The following is a 16037-nucleotide window of genomic DNA, read 5'->3' as shown; positions in this document are numbered from 1 at the left end:
GCCTCTTGATGAAAGTGAAAGAGGAGAGTGAAAAAGTTGGCTTAAAACTCAACATTCAGGGAACAAAAATCATGGCATCCCATCACTTCATGGCAAATAGATGGGGAAACAGTGAGAGACTTTATTTTGGGGGCTCCAAAATCACTGCAGATGGTGACTGCAGCCATAAAATTAAAAGATGCTTGCTCCTTGGAAGGAAATACTGAAAGAAAGTTCTCTGCATGTGCTTATGCAGAATATTTTAGGGTATCATTAAGTGATAAAGGCAAGGTACAGAACAGTTTATATGGAATGATTCTATTTATAGTTAAACAGAAAAAAAATTAAAACTTCCTGGTGGTCCAGTGGTTAAGAATCCACCTTCCAATGCGGGGGATGTGGGTTGGATCACTGGTTGAGTAACGAGGATCCCACATGCCATGGGGTAACTAAGACCATTTGCCACAACTAGAGAACCCACGTGCTGCAACTAAAACCCAGTGCAGCCAAAAATAAATAAATAATTAATTTTAAGAAAAGAAAATATGTATATGCTCACATATATGTAAGAAATATCTGTAAAAAGACAACACAGGTAATTCCGAACTCTGATAGTAAAGAATTGGTGATTTGTTCACTTTTGAATATATGTCCTTTGGAATTAGTGGCATTTTTTTTTTTTATCATGAATATGTATCATATTTATAATTAGCACATGTATATATATATTTAAACCTCATTCATAGGATTCTGAGAGGTTAAAATAATTATAGTAAAGTTAATTGAAGCACTTTTAATTGGCTACAAAATACATTAGCTTTAAAGTATTTTATGTAAGATAAATAGGCTCAGTATCTTTCTGTGTAGTTCTCATTTGTGGTAAGAAATTGCTGGTTGGGATGTATTTTAGAGGTAAGCACAGAAGATATAAAATTTATATCTTAGAAGGACTTCCCAAGTGGTGCTAGTGGTAAATAACCTGACTGCCAGTGCAGGAGACATAAGAGACGTGGGTTCAATCCTTGGGTTGGGAAGACCCCCTGGAGGAGGAAATGCCAACCTTCTCCAGTATTCTTGCCTGGGAAATCCCATGGACAGAGGAGCCTGGCAGGTTACGGTCCTTAAGGTCACAGAGAGTCTTACACGACTGAAGCAACTTAACATGCATATACAATATCTAGGGCAGCTTATTTAGAGTGTTTTTGTTTGGTCTTTTCCAAATGGTCTTTTGAAATCCTTTCAAGATGTTCATCTTCTCTGCTGTGTGTGCCTCCCTTAACCTGCCTTCCTTCCAACCCATCCCATCCCACCCTATCCCACACACTTACATGCAGGTGACCTAGGGTAGAATCAAAACCTGAAATTTTTTCCCCTATAACCTAGAGATAGATGCATTTTCTCAGTCATACTGGGCAAATGATATCTGGGCTTGCCTTAGAAACCATGAATTCTAAACTAGTATTGGATTGGTATGAAAAGTTTCCCATATAGGCAGCTAGTAGGGTGGTGGGCATGCTCACTGAGGGAGACCATATTTGGGGATAGAGATGAGTTGCTTTTGAGGTACATATGAGAGTTGCACGTGCATATCCCCACTGACCAAAAGCACCATGAGCTTTGATTTTGAGGTTACAAATTTTAGTGAGTAGGTGAGTTTGGAAATGGAATCCTCAAATAATATATATATAGCTATATATAAATCATCATTAGAATCATGTGTCAGTGAGATTGCCTAAGTGAGAAGAGAAGGTGGCCTGGGACAAATATAGAAAGGACAGGCAGTATAAATGAGTATCTTCAAAGGAAAATAAGAATGAGTAGCCAGAGAGACGAGAAACCAGGATAATGTAGTCTCAGACACCAAGATTTTCAAGGAAGAAAAATGCTGTAAAGAAATCAAGTAAGAAATGAAACTTCATTAGATTAAATGTTTGAAGGTGTTGGTGATTTAGAGTGGAGTCATGGGGATGGAATCTATGTTGAGTGGACGGATGCAAAATAAGGAGATAACAAATCTAGAGATTACTAATCCCAGAAGTTTGTCAGACAAGTTTATGTGATGGGAGAAGGGTTAAAGGGGGGGAAGTATTGCAAGAGGTAGAAGAAAACTTTTGGTGATAATGGCTGATTGTGATGATGGTTTCTCAGTTATATATTTGATTAAAAAACTCAGCAGAGCAAAACTAATACAATTATGTAAAGTTTAAAAATAAAATAAAATTGGAAGATTTAAAAAAAAACAAAAAAAACAAATCAATCCTAAAGGAAAAAACAAACAAACAAAAAAAAAAAACAAAAAAAAAAAACTCAGCAGATTGTGTACTTTAAAAGTGTGTATTTTGTTGTATGTCAGTTATACCTCCATAAGGCAGTTAAATTTTGTTTTTCAGGAAATGTGTCTTCAAAGGAGACTAGAAAGGCAGAGTAACAAAAGGAGTATGAAGTTGAAAAACTATGTGTATATTTTGTTTTGATTTTTTAAAAACAGATTTATTAGATATAATTTGCATAAAGTGAAGTTTACTGATTTAAAGTGTGTAAATCACCAGTGGCTTGATTTTGTGTTGAATTTTGTTTTTAAAATAGTAGAGACCTGAGCATAAAGGTCTCCACAAAGAAGCATGGAGAGAGTGGATTAGTTCTAGAGTGGAGGAAGGATGCTGCTTCTATAATAGTAGCAAAGGTGGAAAACAGGGCAAATGCACTTTAATTTATGGTGTTGGTGGCCCGAAATTGATGAGATTCTATTCTAAAGATATATTTTCTCAAAGAAATAAAAAGTGAAGGCATGTGTAGAAGAGTGGAGAGAGAGATTATAGAATTAGATTTTGAAGACTGGCATAGCTACTCTAGAGAACAAGCAATACAGACTATGCAATTACTCGAAATAGAAATGCAGTTACTAGACATTAGTCAAATGAAGCTCCAGCTGGTTTGATCTCTGCCATGTGTTTTTAAATATACTAGTGCCTATGAAAGTGTAATAATATTAGAACAGTAATTAAAGTAGGTTTCAAAGCTTGTCTTACAACTCTATCTGCTAATTAAAAAAAGATACTGTTAATAAACAGAATTATGTCCTTGCTCATTATTATCAAACGGTAAAGACCAAGGGAACAAATGCATTTTGTATCAGAATGGGACGGCTCTTTACAGACAGATACATGGAGACTTCCCATTACTTTCCATTGGCTAAGATGGAATCAAGTCAAATCTATAGTTGAAAGTCAAGAAAACAAATATTTGGTATTTTCAGCTTGTACCAAGGAGGCAAGCTCTTCTTGCAGGGAAACCAGTTGAAAGGATGACTGTCATGTAAGCAGCTAACAATGTCAGCCACAGTCACTATATCGTATATGATCTTCACTGTCCTCTCATTTTGTGTTATTTTTTCCTGCTGCCACTGCTTTAATCAAGTCCTCATCTTTGTTTTCTCCCTCAGACCATTATAAGAGCTCTTGACCTTTTTTTTTTTTTGCTTTTGATCTTGTTTTCCTTCCAAACTATTGTCTTAGTGCATAGTAGGGACGGGGGAGCCTGGTGGGCTGCCGTCTATGGGGTCGCACAGAGTCGGACATGACTGAAGCGACTTAGCAGCAGCAGCAGCAGTAGTGATCTTTCTAAATTGTAAATATAGTTATGTCACTTTCCTGCTTCCTGTGCTTCAGTGGCTCTGTTATAAAATCCTGGAGAGGCATCTAGGCTTTTGTAAAAGTGTACATTTTTAAGCCAAACTACCTGAATTTGTGTTTGATCTATGCCAGTTATTATTAATTGTGTGATCTCTCTTAAAAATTACTTACCCTTTGATGAATGGATAAAGAAGATGTGGTATGTGTATACAATGGAATATTAGCCATAAAAAAGAATGAAATAGGGACTTCCCTGGTTGGCCCATTGGCTAAGACTCCACATTCCCAATGCAAGGGGCCTAGGTTTGATCCCTTGTCAAGGAACTAGATCCCACGTGCCACAAATAAGAGTTCATGTGCTGCAAGTAAGACCTGGTGCAGCCAAATTAAAAAGAAAGAAAGAAAGAGAAATTACCTGTTGACATAATGGATAAGAATCCGCCTGCCAGCGTAGGAGGCACAGGTTCAATCCCTGATCCAGGAAGAGCCCAAATGCCTTGGAGCAACTCAGCCTGTATGCCACAACTTCTGAAGCCTATGGGCTGTAACATCTGAAGCCTGCAAGCATGGAGCCTGTGTTCCTCAGCAAGAGAAGCCACTGTGATGAGAAGCCTTTGCACTTCAGTGAAGAGTAGCACCCACTCACTGCAACTGAAGAAAGCCCGTGCACAGCAATGAAGACCCAGCACAGCCATAAATAAAGAATGAAATAAAGCCATTGGCAGCAACATGGATGGACCTGGAGATTATCACACTAAGTAAAGTAAGCCAGAAAGAAAAAGACAAATAACATTATATTGCTTATATATGGAATCTTTAAAAACAAATTTTTTTTTTAATGAACTTATGTATCAAACAGAAGTAAAAGCACAGATATAGGTAACAGATTTACAGTTACCAAAGGGGAAAGTGGGTCCAGGATAAATTAGGAGTTTGGGATTGACATATATACACTACTATATATTAATATAAAAAAGTTAACCAACAAGGACCTGCTGTATAGCACAGAGAACTATACTAAGTATTTTGTAATAACCTATGAGGGAGAAGAATCTGAAAAAGAGTCTATGTGTGTGTGATGTGTATGCGTGCATGTGCACGCACTAAGTCACTTCAGTTGTGTCCGACTCTGTGTGACCCCATGGACTGCAGCCTGCCAGGCTCTATGGGCTTCTCCAGGCAAGAATACTAGAGTGGGTTGCCATGCCCTCTTCCTGGGGATCTTGCTGACCCAGGGATCAAACCGGCATCTCTTACATCTAACCTGTATTGGCAGGCGGATTCTTTACCATTAGTGTCACCTGGGAAGCTGGGAGGCCAGGAAGCCCCCATATGTGTGTGTGTGTGTGTGTGTGTGTGTGTAAATTGAATCACTTTGTACTGCACCTGAAACAGTTTAAATCAACTATATGTCAATTAAAAAATTTAAAAAGAAATTACTTAACCTCTCTGTGCCTCAGTTTTTTCATCTATAAAATGAGAACTTGAATTAGTATAGGTTATGAAAATTAAGTTAGGGCTTCCCAGGTAGTGCTCGTGGTAAAGAACCCGCCTGCCAATGCAGGAGATGTAAGAGACGTGGGTTCAATCCCTAGGTCGGGAAGATCCCCTGAAGGAGGTCACAGCAATCCACTCCGGTATTCTTGCCGGAGAATCCCATGGACAGAGGAACCTGATGGGATACAGTCCATGGGGTAGTAAAGAGTCGGACAGGACTGAAGTGACTTAGCACACGTGAAAATTAAATGAGTAGATACATTATATGAAAAACACACCACTAGCACATAGTGCTGCTGCTGCTGCTAAGTCGCTTCAGTCGTGTCCGACTCTGTGCGACCCCATAGACGGCAGTCCACCAGGCTTCCCGTCCCAGGGATTCTCCAGGCAAGAACACTGGAGTGGGTTGCCATTTCCTTCTCCAATGCATGAAAGTGAAAAGTGAAAGTGAAGTCGCTCAGTCGTGTCCGACTGTTAGCGACCCCATGGACTGCAGCCTACCAGGCTCCTCCGTCCATGGGATTTTCTAGGCAAGAGTACTGGAGTAGGGTGCCATCGCCTTCTCCGAGCACATAGTGAGTACACAATAAATATTTGCTGCTGCTCTTGGTGTTATTGGTTAGATAACAACTGAATGTTGAAGTTTTTAATCTGAATTTCTTGGGTGTTTTCCTTAGTTAATTTTTCTTTGAAACACTGCAAGTTAAATATCTTCTCTTGAAAAGGAGTCAAGTTTTTGATAGATGTTTGGTGCCTGAGGACTTATGTATTGGTCATACCAACTTCTCTTAGCTGTAAAAATTCTATTTATCCCAGGAGATGAAATATTTTCTGTTGCTTACAATTTTACAGCTTGAGTGTGACAGTCTTCTGCATACTCAGTGTTTCATTTCAAAGCTGCTTCACACTGTAAAACTTAATGTTCAATCATTTTAATCTATTTTAAGCTTTAAATTTAAGTGATTAGATTTAACCCATATGCTTAGTTTAGTTTTTTCTTTTTTTTTTTTGGTTGTGCTGAGTGACTTGTAGGATCTTAGTTCTGCGACTGGGGATTGAACCCCAGCTCAGCAGTAAAAGCATGGAGTCCCAACCACTGGTATGCTGGGGAGTTCCCATATATACTTAGTTTAGATCAATTGTTCAAATGTAATTGTGCTCCAAATTTATACATAAAAAATAGTCCATTTTAATTTAGCTACTTCTTTTTGATTAAAGCCCCTGAACAAGGTTTGATGTATGTTGTGCACATCTGCATTCTTTATTTGCCTATAACATAGGCTATGTGTATGTGATAATGTGCCTTATAGCTTCTTATAAATTAATGACTGTCACTGTTTGTTAATGTTGAGAACTGCTGACTATGTAGTCTCTCACATCAGAGCTCTACAATTCTCATGGATAACAGTATGAAAGCAGAGGGATAATTTACTTTTAAATTTTTTTTTTTTTCAAGAAAACGAAAAATGACGTAATTCATCCAAGAATGAAATTCTACACACTAGTTTTTCTAAGCTACATTTTTGTGAATAAAAGTCCTTGACTCAGAGGGAGTTTGGAAAAGGCATACAGACAAAGAAGTCGCAGTGTCAAATATTTTAGCCATTAAAGCATAAATCAGCTGCAGTTCTTCTGTGAGGTAGTGTCTCAGAGAGGAAAAGAGACATTTTTAATAATGTTTTTTTCAATTGGCATGTTTTTCTAATAGACAGAAGGCTGATTTCCATCTCCACATTTCTAAAATAGATTATGTGACTGAGTCAGTCCATGTGAGATACTTTTATTTTCTTCTTTTTACCAAGTCTTTTCATCAAGTCTTCCCTCCTTTCCCCCTCTCCCCGCCCCCTTGTCATAAATACCTGTATGTGACCAGTTGAGTTGATAAAGATGATAGAATAAAATCTTTTGGAAACACTTTGAAATTCTGTATTCATTTTTCCAAATTGGAAGGGAAGAGGTTAATAGTCATCATATGCAGATGACATGATGCTTTATATAGAAAACCCTAAAAAGTCCACACAGAAACTTTTAGAACTGATAAATGAGTTCAGCAAGGTGCAGGATGCAATATTAACATACAGAAATCTGTTCCATTTCTTTACACTAACGGTGAAATAGCAGAAAGAACAAGTTAAAAAAAAAAAGAATCCTGCTTAAAATTGCATCAAAAAAGATAAAATACCTGGGAGTAAACCTGACCAAAGAGGTGAAAGACTTACATGCTGAGAACAGTAAAACATGGATAAAGGAAATTGAAGACAGTTCCAAGAAATAAAATGATATCCCATGCTCTTGGGTTGGAAGAATTAATATTGTTAAAATGGTCATACTACCCAAAGCAGTCTACAAATTTTGATGCAATTCCTATCAAATTACCTATGACATTTTTAACAGAAGTGGAACACATACTCCTAAAACTTATGTGGAACCAGAGAAGACCCAGAATTGCCAAGGCAATCCTGAGGAAAAAGAACAAAGCTGGAGGCATTAACCATGACCCCCCTCCCAACTTCAGACAGTACTACAAAGCTACAGTAGTAATAGTTGTTTAACAGTAGTTAAAACAACATGGTATTGGCGTAAAATGGATCCGTGGATCAGCGTAAAATGGATCAGACATATGGATCAGTGGAACAGAATAGAGAACCCAGAAATAAATGCGTACACCTATGGTCAATTAATCTTTGACAAAGGAGGCAAGAATATACATTGGAGAAAAGACAGTCTTTTCAGGAAGTGGTGTTAGGAAAGCTGGACAGCCACATATAAATCAGTGAAGTTAAAACACTCCCTCACACCACACACAAAAATAACTCAAACTCAAAATGTCCTAAAGACTTAATATTAGACATGAGAACCATAAAACTCCTAGAAGAGAACATAAACAAGACATTCTCTGACATAAATCCTAGCGATATTCTCTTAGATCAGTCTCCCAGTGCAAAAGAAATAAAAACAAAAGTAAACAAATGGGACTTAATCAAACTTAGAAACTTTGGTACAGCTAAGGAGGCCATAGACAAAAGACAACCTGTGGACTGGCAGAAAATACTTGCAAATGATATGACCAATGGGGGCTTAATTTCCACAATATATAAGCATTTCATACAGTGTAATATCAAAAAACAAACAACCCAGTCAGAGGGTGACTAGAAGACCTAAATAGACATTACTTCAAAGAAGACATACAGATGGCCAACAGGCACATTAAAAGATGCTCAACATTGCTGATTATTAGAGAAATGCAAATCAGAATTACAAAGAGGTATCCCTTCACAGCAGTCAGAAGGGCCATTATCAAAAAGCCTACAAATAATAAATGCTGACAAGGGTTTGGAGAAAAGGGAACCCTCCTACACTATTGGTGGTATTATAAATTGGTACAGCCACAATGGAAGTATGGTATTTCCTTAAATATGGAAGGAAGTATGGAGTTTCCTTAAAAAAAAAAAAAAAACTAACTAAAAATAAAATTACCATATGATCCAGCGATCACACTCCTGGGCTTATATCTGAGGAAAATTATAATTCCAGAAGATATATGCAGGTACCTCTATGGCAGTCCAGCAGTTAAGACTGCACGCTTCCACTTAGTTCCATCCCTGGTTGAGGAACGAAGATCCCACAAGCTGTGTGGTGCAGCCAAAACATAAACATGCACACACATACACACAAAAGATACATGCACCAGTGTTCATAGCAGCTCTGTTTACAATAGTCAAGACATGGAAGCAACCTAAGTATCCATCAACAGATGAGTGGATAAAGGAGATGTGGTATATATACACACACACAATGGAATATCACTCAGCCATAAGAAAGAATGAAATAATGTCATTTGCAGCAACATGAGTGGACCTAGAGATTATTATACTAAGTGAAGAAGTCAGAGTAGGGAAAGACAAATGTATGATGTCTCTTATATGTGGAATCTAAAAAAGATGATACAAATGAACTTGCAAAACAGAAACAAACTCAACAGACGTAAAAAATGTACTTACAGTTACTAAATGGGAAAGGGGAAGGAAGGGATAAATCAGGAGTTGGACTAACAGATGCACACTACTGTATATAAAATAGATAACCAATAAGGACCTACTTATAGCACAGGGAGCTATATTCAATATCTTGTAATAACCTATAATAAAAAAGAATGAGGATGAATATATAAAATATATATAACTGAATATATTATTTGATTCACTTAAAAGTGAATCTTGCTGTTTTACATTTATTCAAAATTACAGCAGTTACAATTATTTAAATATTTTAAGTATTTTGCCCTTAGTTTATGATCTTTATGATTGATACCTCAGGTATTTTGTTACCTAAAGTCTAGCAGTTTCCTAAATTGATTTTAATTATGTAGGTTTTATGCATTCAGTCAGTATTGGAAAGATGGGAATAAAAATGAAAAATTCAATATATGAGCATTGTAAGACTATTGTGGGTCAGGCTGCTTGGGTTTGAGCATTCACTGGCTGAATGGTTTTGAGCAAGTTACTTAAACTCTCTATGCATGTGTTCCCTAGGGCACTAGTTATTGTGCCCATGAATTGCTACTGTTTCACCTTCATCCAGGGCCAGATGGTGGGAGATTCAGGGAGAGGGTAAAAAAGCAGAAGTCGGGATTGGAGGTGTTGACGCCACCTTTCTGGAATCACAGTCTGTGAGAGGTGCGTGGCTCTTGCAGGTTTCCCTTGCTGCTCCCACTGACACCACCACAGGGTTTCCTGGGGATTGGGGTGTGAAAGAACAAAAATAAATAAATAAAGGGATGGGGATCCCTATACTTTTTGAGGATAAGGTATTCACATACCTGGTCCTTGAGCCAGAGATAGAGTGCTTTTCCCAGAGTTCTGACTGTGCCATAGCACTCCCTTTTGGATATCTGGCTGTGTTAAGTTCAAGCTGGAGGGACCAAAGGAGGGGGGAGGGGCATGGAAGGTAAACTCTCTGCCAATTCAGAAATACCTTGAATTCTGATGTTCTCTGATTTATCTTACACTCTTTACAGAGATCTCAGATAGGTGCTCCATGCAGTCTATTCTGGTTTTATGATTTCATTCAGAGCGTTGGACAGGATGCCATGCTCTGCTAAGTCACTTCAGTCATGTCCAACTCTGTGCAGCCCTATAGACTGTAGCCCACCAGGCTCCTCTATCCATGGGATTCTCCAGGCAAGAATACTGGAGTGGGCTTCCATTTCCTTCTCCAGGGGATCTTCCCAACTCAGGGATTGACAGTGAAGTCTCTCCTTCATTGACAGAGGGTTCTTTACCACTAGTGCCACCTGGGAAGCCAGGACAGGGTAAGACATGTCTACTCCCATCTTACCAGAACCAGACTCTAAATCTCCTTTTAAAAGAGCACTTGTGATATTGCCATCATCCATTGTACTTTTTAACCCAAGACTATTCCCATACTAAGATATAATTTGAATAATAATACTGCCTTGCAAAAAAAGGCGCTTTTTAGCTCTCCATTGTCTCTGGGGTTCAGTACAGACTCATTTCAGTATTCAAGTTTCATAGCTGCATATACCTCATATTCTTGCCAGATGAGGAATACTTGCTGATGTAATTATTATTCTATTCCACACCTATAGCTTTTGTTTAATTCTCCCTGCCTAAAATAGTTTTCCAGCCTTTCCCATATGGCTTCTTCAAGTTCTATACATATTTTAAAGCTCAAATGTACTGTCTTAAACTTTTAGTTTTCAGCCCTCTTATTATGTGCTTCCCATAAAAAGAGTATGTGATCTCTTCAGGCCTTGAATAGCTGTTGTTTTCCTTTGTACCTTTTCAGTATATACACACACACATGCTTTGTTTTAGGATTATTTTTTATGTCTAGAGATAAACAGTGTCTAGCACAAGCTTTTATGCCTCAGATTCACTAGATTCAGGTAACATTTACCTGAATGTTTACCTGACATTTACCTTTCCTTATCATGTTCTTTTTCACCTACTCCCCTTTAACAACTCTTTGAGACCTTTATTCTAAATCTCATTCATATGAGGACACGAGAATAAGTAAAGTCACATTATCTTAACTGTTGTGTAATGCTATGAGTTTCTTGAGTGGAATTTTAGTATTCAATTTTCTACCACATAATACCTACCATATAGTAGCTACTTAGTAAACACAGCAATATCCCTAACTCTTATCTTCTTTCTACAGTACCTTGGGCATGTAGAAGTTGATGAATCAAGAGGAATGCACATCTGTGAAGATGCTGTAAAAAGACTGAAAGCTGTATGTATTTGATGGTTGCCAGTGTTGATCTGTATGCTATAAACACTTTCTCAAAAGATTTTGCTCAGTAAATTTCAGTGATTCATTGTCCAGTAAGAACAGTGTTTCTTCTAAGGCAAAAGATGTGTGCTCATTAATAAAGAGCATTTCACGTTGTCCATCCAAAGATGTAAGTTTTAATGACCAGCTGCTTCAGTGTAGGCCAGACATTATCTAAAAGATAGTTTTAATTCAGAACCCATGTTAAACTAGTGGTATGAACTCTTATAGATAACTAATATTCTAAAACCAGGGTAAAACTATTTCAGTCACTTAACCTAACTGTGATAACTGGGTTATAAATTAGTAATTTTAAATCTGTAGGAAACAGCTTTCCAGGAAAAAAAAAAAGTATAAAATAGAGATATCTGTTAATGGCCGGTGAGGTTTATTTTGGGGAGACTTCCTATCATTACTGCTATCCCCCAGTTTCCTTCTCTGTACTCCTCTAACATTAAGTATTTCCCTGCCTTTTGCACAAACTTCAGCATATTTGAAGTGGAGAGTCCTTTTCAAGGATCAATAATGTCTATTTTGCCTGTTACGCCATAGAATACATCCCAGGCATATGCCTGTGTGTTTAATAAAAGGAGTTCAGAGTTCATAAAGGTTCAGATTAAGGTGTTAATAGTTTTGAAGTTTGGATAGGTTTGAAGAATGTTTTTTGGATTCTGACAGCCCTTTTTACAACCTTCCTTTTCTCCAATGTGTGGCCTTTTCTGCCTTTGCTGTGAAAGCTTTAAGCATTACTTCTGCATGCCCTTGCCCCAGCAGCATTAAATACTTGTTGCTTTGGGTTTGCTGATATGCTAGGCTGCCACAAATTTGGCTACTAATGAATGAGTGCTTTTTTTCCCCCCTCAATTTGCTTAATCAAAACTTTTCCGCTTCTTGGTGTATTTTATATGACCTCTTATATATAATTGCTCAGTATAAAAGATATGAAATCAAGGAAGCAACCAACTCATCGAAGTGGATTGTGTTTTCCAGCAAATGTCTAAATCTATTATAGAAAGGAAAGGAGGAGAAAAATAACTGATTATGGTATGCAAAAAACATAAAAAAAAATAACCCAGAACAATATACAGATATACATACCCTTTACCTCAGATTTTGGTTATTTAAATTCTTAAATGTTTGAATACCTTCTTAGTCTTATCTGTGCTCTTCATTTAATCATCATTAATGTTAAAGGAACTTCATAGTTTTATAGACTTGCCATGTCCACCTAAATATGGTCCCGAGTTAAATGCAGCCGCAGATAATACAGTTTTCAAAGAAACTTAAATTCAGTCTCTTATTTAACAAAATAATTCTAAGTTCACTAAGAGAATAAGATTAAGAATACTTTTAAAGATTTTTAATTGAAGGATGATTGCTTTACAAAGTTGTGTTGGTTTCTTCTGTATAGGAACGTGAATCAGCCATAAATATATATATATCCCCTCTTCCTTGAACGCTCTAGGTTGTCACAGAGCACCAGGCTGAGCTCTCTGTGTCAGTTTCCCATTTGTTAATACTCAGTGAAACTTCCCCTTCTACTAATGCCCTTTCTAATGCTATATGGAAACGGTTGCAGAAAGTTGGAAGTCTTCAGATGTTGTTCATCCTCAGATCATATCATGTTAGTCTGCAAAAATACATGATTTTTGTCCTTTCATATTTTTACTACACAAATTTCTAGATGCCTTTTTTCCTCCTTTTACCAAACATTTATCTAACAAACATCTGTAATCTACTGTGCCAGATGCTTATATTGTGCCAAAAGCTGTGTCTGGGAGATGTGTTTATTTTCATAGATGATAAATACTCCTCTTAGAGTTTCAAATAAATGGAAGCAAACATAAAAATGTACAAATCTACAGACTGAAGAAGAAATAGCATATCTGGAACAAGTTTGAATGCCAAAAAGTTTTAAAATATAAAGAATTATGTAGCTCAAATGTACCAGTTAAATAGGAAAACAAACATCTTAAACCTATCACTCAAATCATTGTTGAACTAAAAATGTAATGTTCTAGTGTTTTTTAAATTTGTGGGGGATTGAAGTAGCAGGATAATTTGCAAGTACAGTTTTTTTATTTTCCTTCCAAGTGATTTGTTAAAATTTATGATTACTTTAACTTCAATTAGAAGTTATCAACATACTTTATATTCTCAAAGGAAAAGATATAATTAAACAAATACTTCTCAGAGACTAGATATGTTTAATTTTTTTTTACATTATATTCATAAAGTTAGGTACAGTGTTTTCAATTCATTTACTTTGTGGCATAATTTACTTAGCCACTTAGGGGTGTAGATTGTATAAGATAAATGAAAGAAAGGACTGTTGCCCATTTTCAGTGCCTTGATGACATAGTTGCAGAGTGAGGAGTACCAATTTTATAAAAAGCGTTTTGGGCCTTTGGTTATCTTGCTTGATACTGGTGCAAGAGGACCTTTTAAAATGTCTTTTCTTCCCATTGTCTCTGTAAATGTCTTTCGCACTCTGTCTTGGTTTTAGACTAGTTTCATTATACTACCAGTTTCTAATATGTTGGTTTTTTATTCACTATTTGATATATTTGTTTTAATATATGTTCTTGTTTTAGCAGGTAAAAGAATCATAATTGTTTTTTAAATTAGTTTTATTCTCTAATCTAATAACTGTCTTGATGCATTTTGCACGTCATCTTTTTTCATTAACATCTGAGGTCTTTTATAAAAAGAAGGCAAACTCCATGTTTAACAGGAGCTTTTCTGGGAGCTAAATTAAATATTAATGAATCTTCTTCTGGTACCTTCCTGTCCTTAAAGAATGGTGAATCTTTTAACATCGCCTGTACCTTTTAAAAGCTGGTGGTTACCTAAAAGTCTAACAAAGCTAGAGTCACCAAACTTGGCAGCAGAAATAAGCTTAGTCTTACTATGTAACTACCCACTTTCCTTATTATATTTCTAGCTTAAATTGAAAACATTTTGTGGAAATATTTGATGCTGTTTGTGTTTTTCAAAACCTAGAGAAAAAAACTATTTAGTGTTTGAGAATATTGAATGAATTTATAAATTATCTGTTGTTGTTCAGTCGCGTCCGGCTCTTTGTGACCCTGAGGACTGCAGCATACCAGGCACCTCTGTCTTCCACGATCTCCCGAGTTTGCTCAGATTCATGTCCATTGAGTTGGTAATGCTATCTAGCCATACCATCCTCTTAGATAAATTATCTAAGAGAGTCAAATTTCTGTATAGTTGTCTTTTTCTAGGCATTTGTTCACTGTTAATAACAGTTTATAAAAGGCAAAGGCTTAAAGTATAGTTCAGCCAAAACTAAGAAATGTTAACATTAAGCTAGCTTGGGTGAACTAGAACTCATCTACTTTGCATAAATTCTTCAGACTTTACATGGTGGCCAGTTTGCAAAATTTGTATATGCTTAAAAAATTGTGCTGGGATCACAGACACTTGTCTCTTTTTTACCTACATATACTTATAACTGTCACTGCAAATTTCTTTATTCTAAAATAGAATTTTAAAAGAAAATACGACCATATTCCTCAGATTTCAGCTGTGGCTCACAGATGTGGTTTGGTTCTCAAATATATTCATTTTCTCAACTCCAATGAAAGCATTGGCCTTGTGTTCTTTATAGATGATTTATTCCGTGTTTGAAATCGAAAATATCTGTTAATTCCCTATGATTGCTGTGGAATTGATCAGCACATACATACATATAAATCAATCCTAATGCATTAGTAAGAATTCTCTAAGTGACATCTTTAACTCAAAAAGAAAAAGTCTTAACAAGGATCCTCGCTGCACACTTACAATTTAAGTGTAGCATTTTTTAATGTTACTGTGTGATCATTTGAGTGTGGACTGGTTTTTTAATTGGTGACTTCCACATATTCAACCACTGATTTTAAATTGAAAAATGTACATCTACCAATATATTTACCACTTACTATTATGAAAGTTTTAATGCAAATCTCACCAAATCTGTATGTCATAATCTTTTTCTCTGCTGCCAAATTTGAATAATCTGTTTTAAACGTCAAAAGAGAATGCTAAAGTAACTAGTTGCTCTGCATGAATACAGGTTCTGATATCTTCTCTTTCTGTGGATTCTTAGGCCGTACAGTATGTTTCCCTGCATTTTCATGCACCCTTCCTTTTTCCCTGTCACTCCTGGTATGGATAACTCTTTAAAACTCTCACTTCCTCCCCTTCTCCTACTTTGCCCTTCACCTACCCTCTGTGTGTGCTTATTGCTGTGAAACCCTGGGACATTAAGCCCATACAATAATAGCGCTCGACTTGTCCCCCTGTTCCTCCAGGAAAGGAAGTTCTTCAAAGGCTTCTTTGGAAAAGTAAGTTTGATGCCACATTCGTGCCTTGCTTTATAAGGAGTTACACCCCTAGTATAGCATTCATGTATTTTTTAAAAAGAAGTACAGCTTTGGTTTCTTTATAATACAGGAATTGATTTGATGGAATATGGAAATTAATGAATCTGGAAGCTGCTGTCTATGATATTACCTGTGTGTTTGTTGATACTAAATCTGATAATTCCTAGGAAAGTCCAATAAATAAATCAAGTAGGTTAAAAAATAATTGCTTCCTCAAAACTAGGTGTTTAAATAAATTTGATTT

At 36.6% G+C, this 16037-nt stretch overlaps 1 protein-coding gene across 11 annotated transcripts in view; it reads left to right on the top strand.

Annotated features, from left to right (window-relative positions):
- The window catches only part of NUMB (NUMB, endocytic adaptor protein), a 162855-nt gene that overhangs the window by 111176 nt on the left and 35642 nt on the right, over positions 1–16037 (top strand). For 6 of the 11 annotated variants that reach the window (XM_027552361.1, XM_027552359.1, XM_027552356.1 and 3 more), the window contains 2 exons: positions 11292–11366; positions 15722–15754. In XM_027552361.1, coding sequence (XP_027408162.1) covers positions 11292–11366; positions 15722–15754 — 108 coding nt within the window. Of the gene's footprint in view, positions 1–11291; positions 11367–15721; positions 15755–16037 lie in introns of those variants that run through there. The other 5 variants (XM_027552362.1, XM_027552358.1, XM_027552357.1 and 2 more) reach the window with 3 other exon arrangements.

The sequence above is a fragment of the Bos indicus x Bos taurus genome, chromosome 10, assembly GCF_003369695.1.
Source record: "Bos indicus x Bos taurus breed Angus x Brahman F1 hybrid chromosome 10, Bos_hybrid_MaternalHap_v2.0, whole genome shotgun sequence".
Lineage (NCBI taxonomy): Eukaryota > Metazoa > Chordata > Mammalia > Artiodactyla > Bovidae > Bos > Bos indicus x Bos taurus.
Note: the sequence above shows the minus strand (reverse complement) of the source record. Positions and strands in the feature narration are given on the sequence as shown.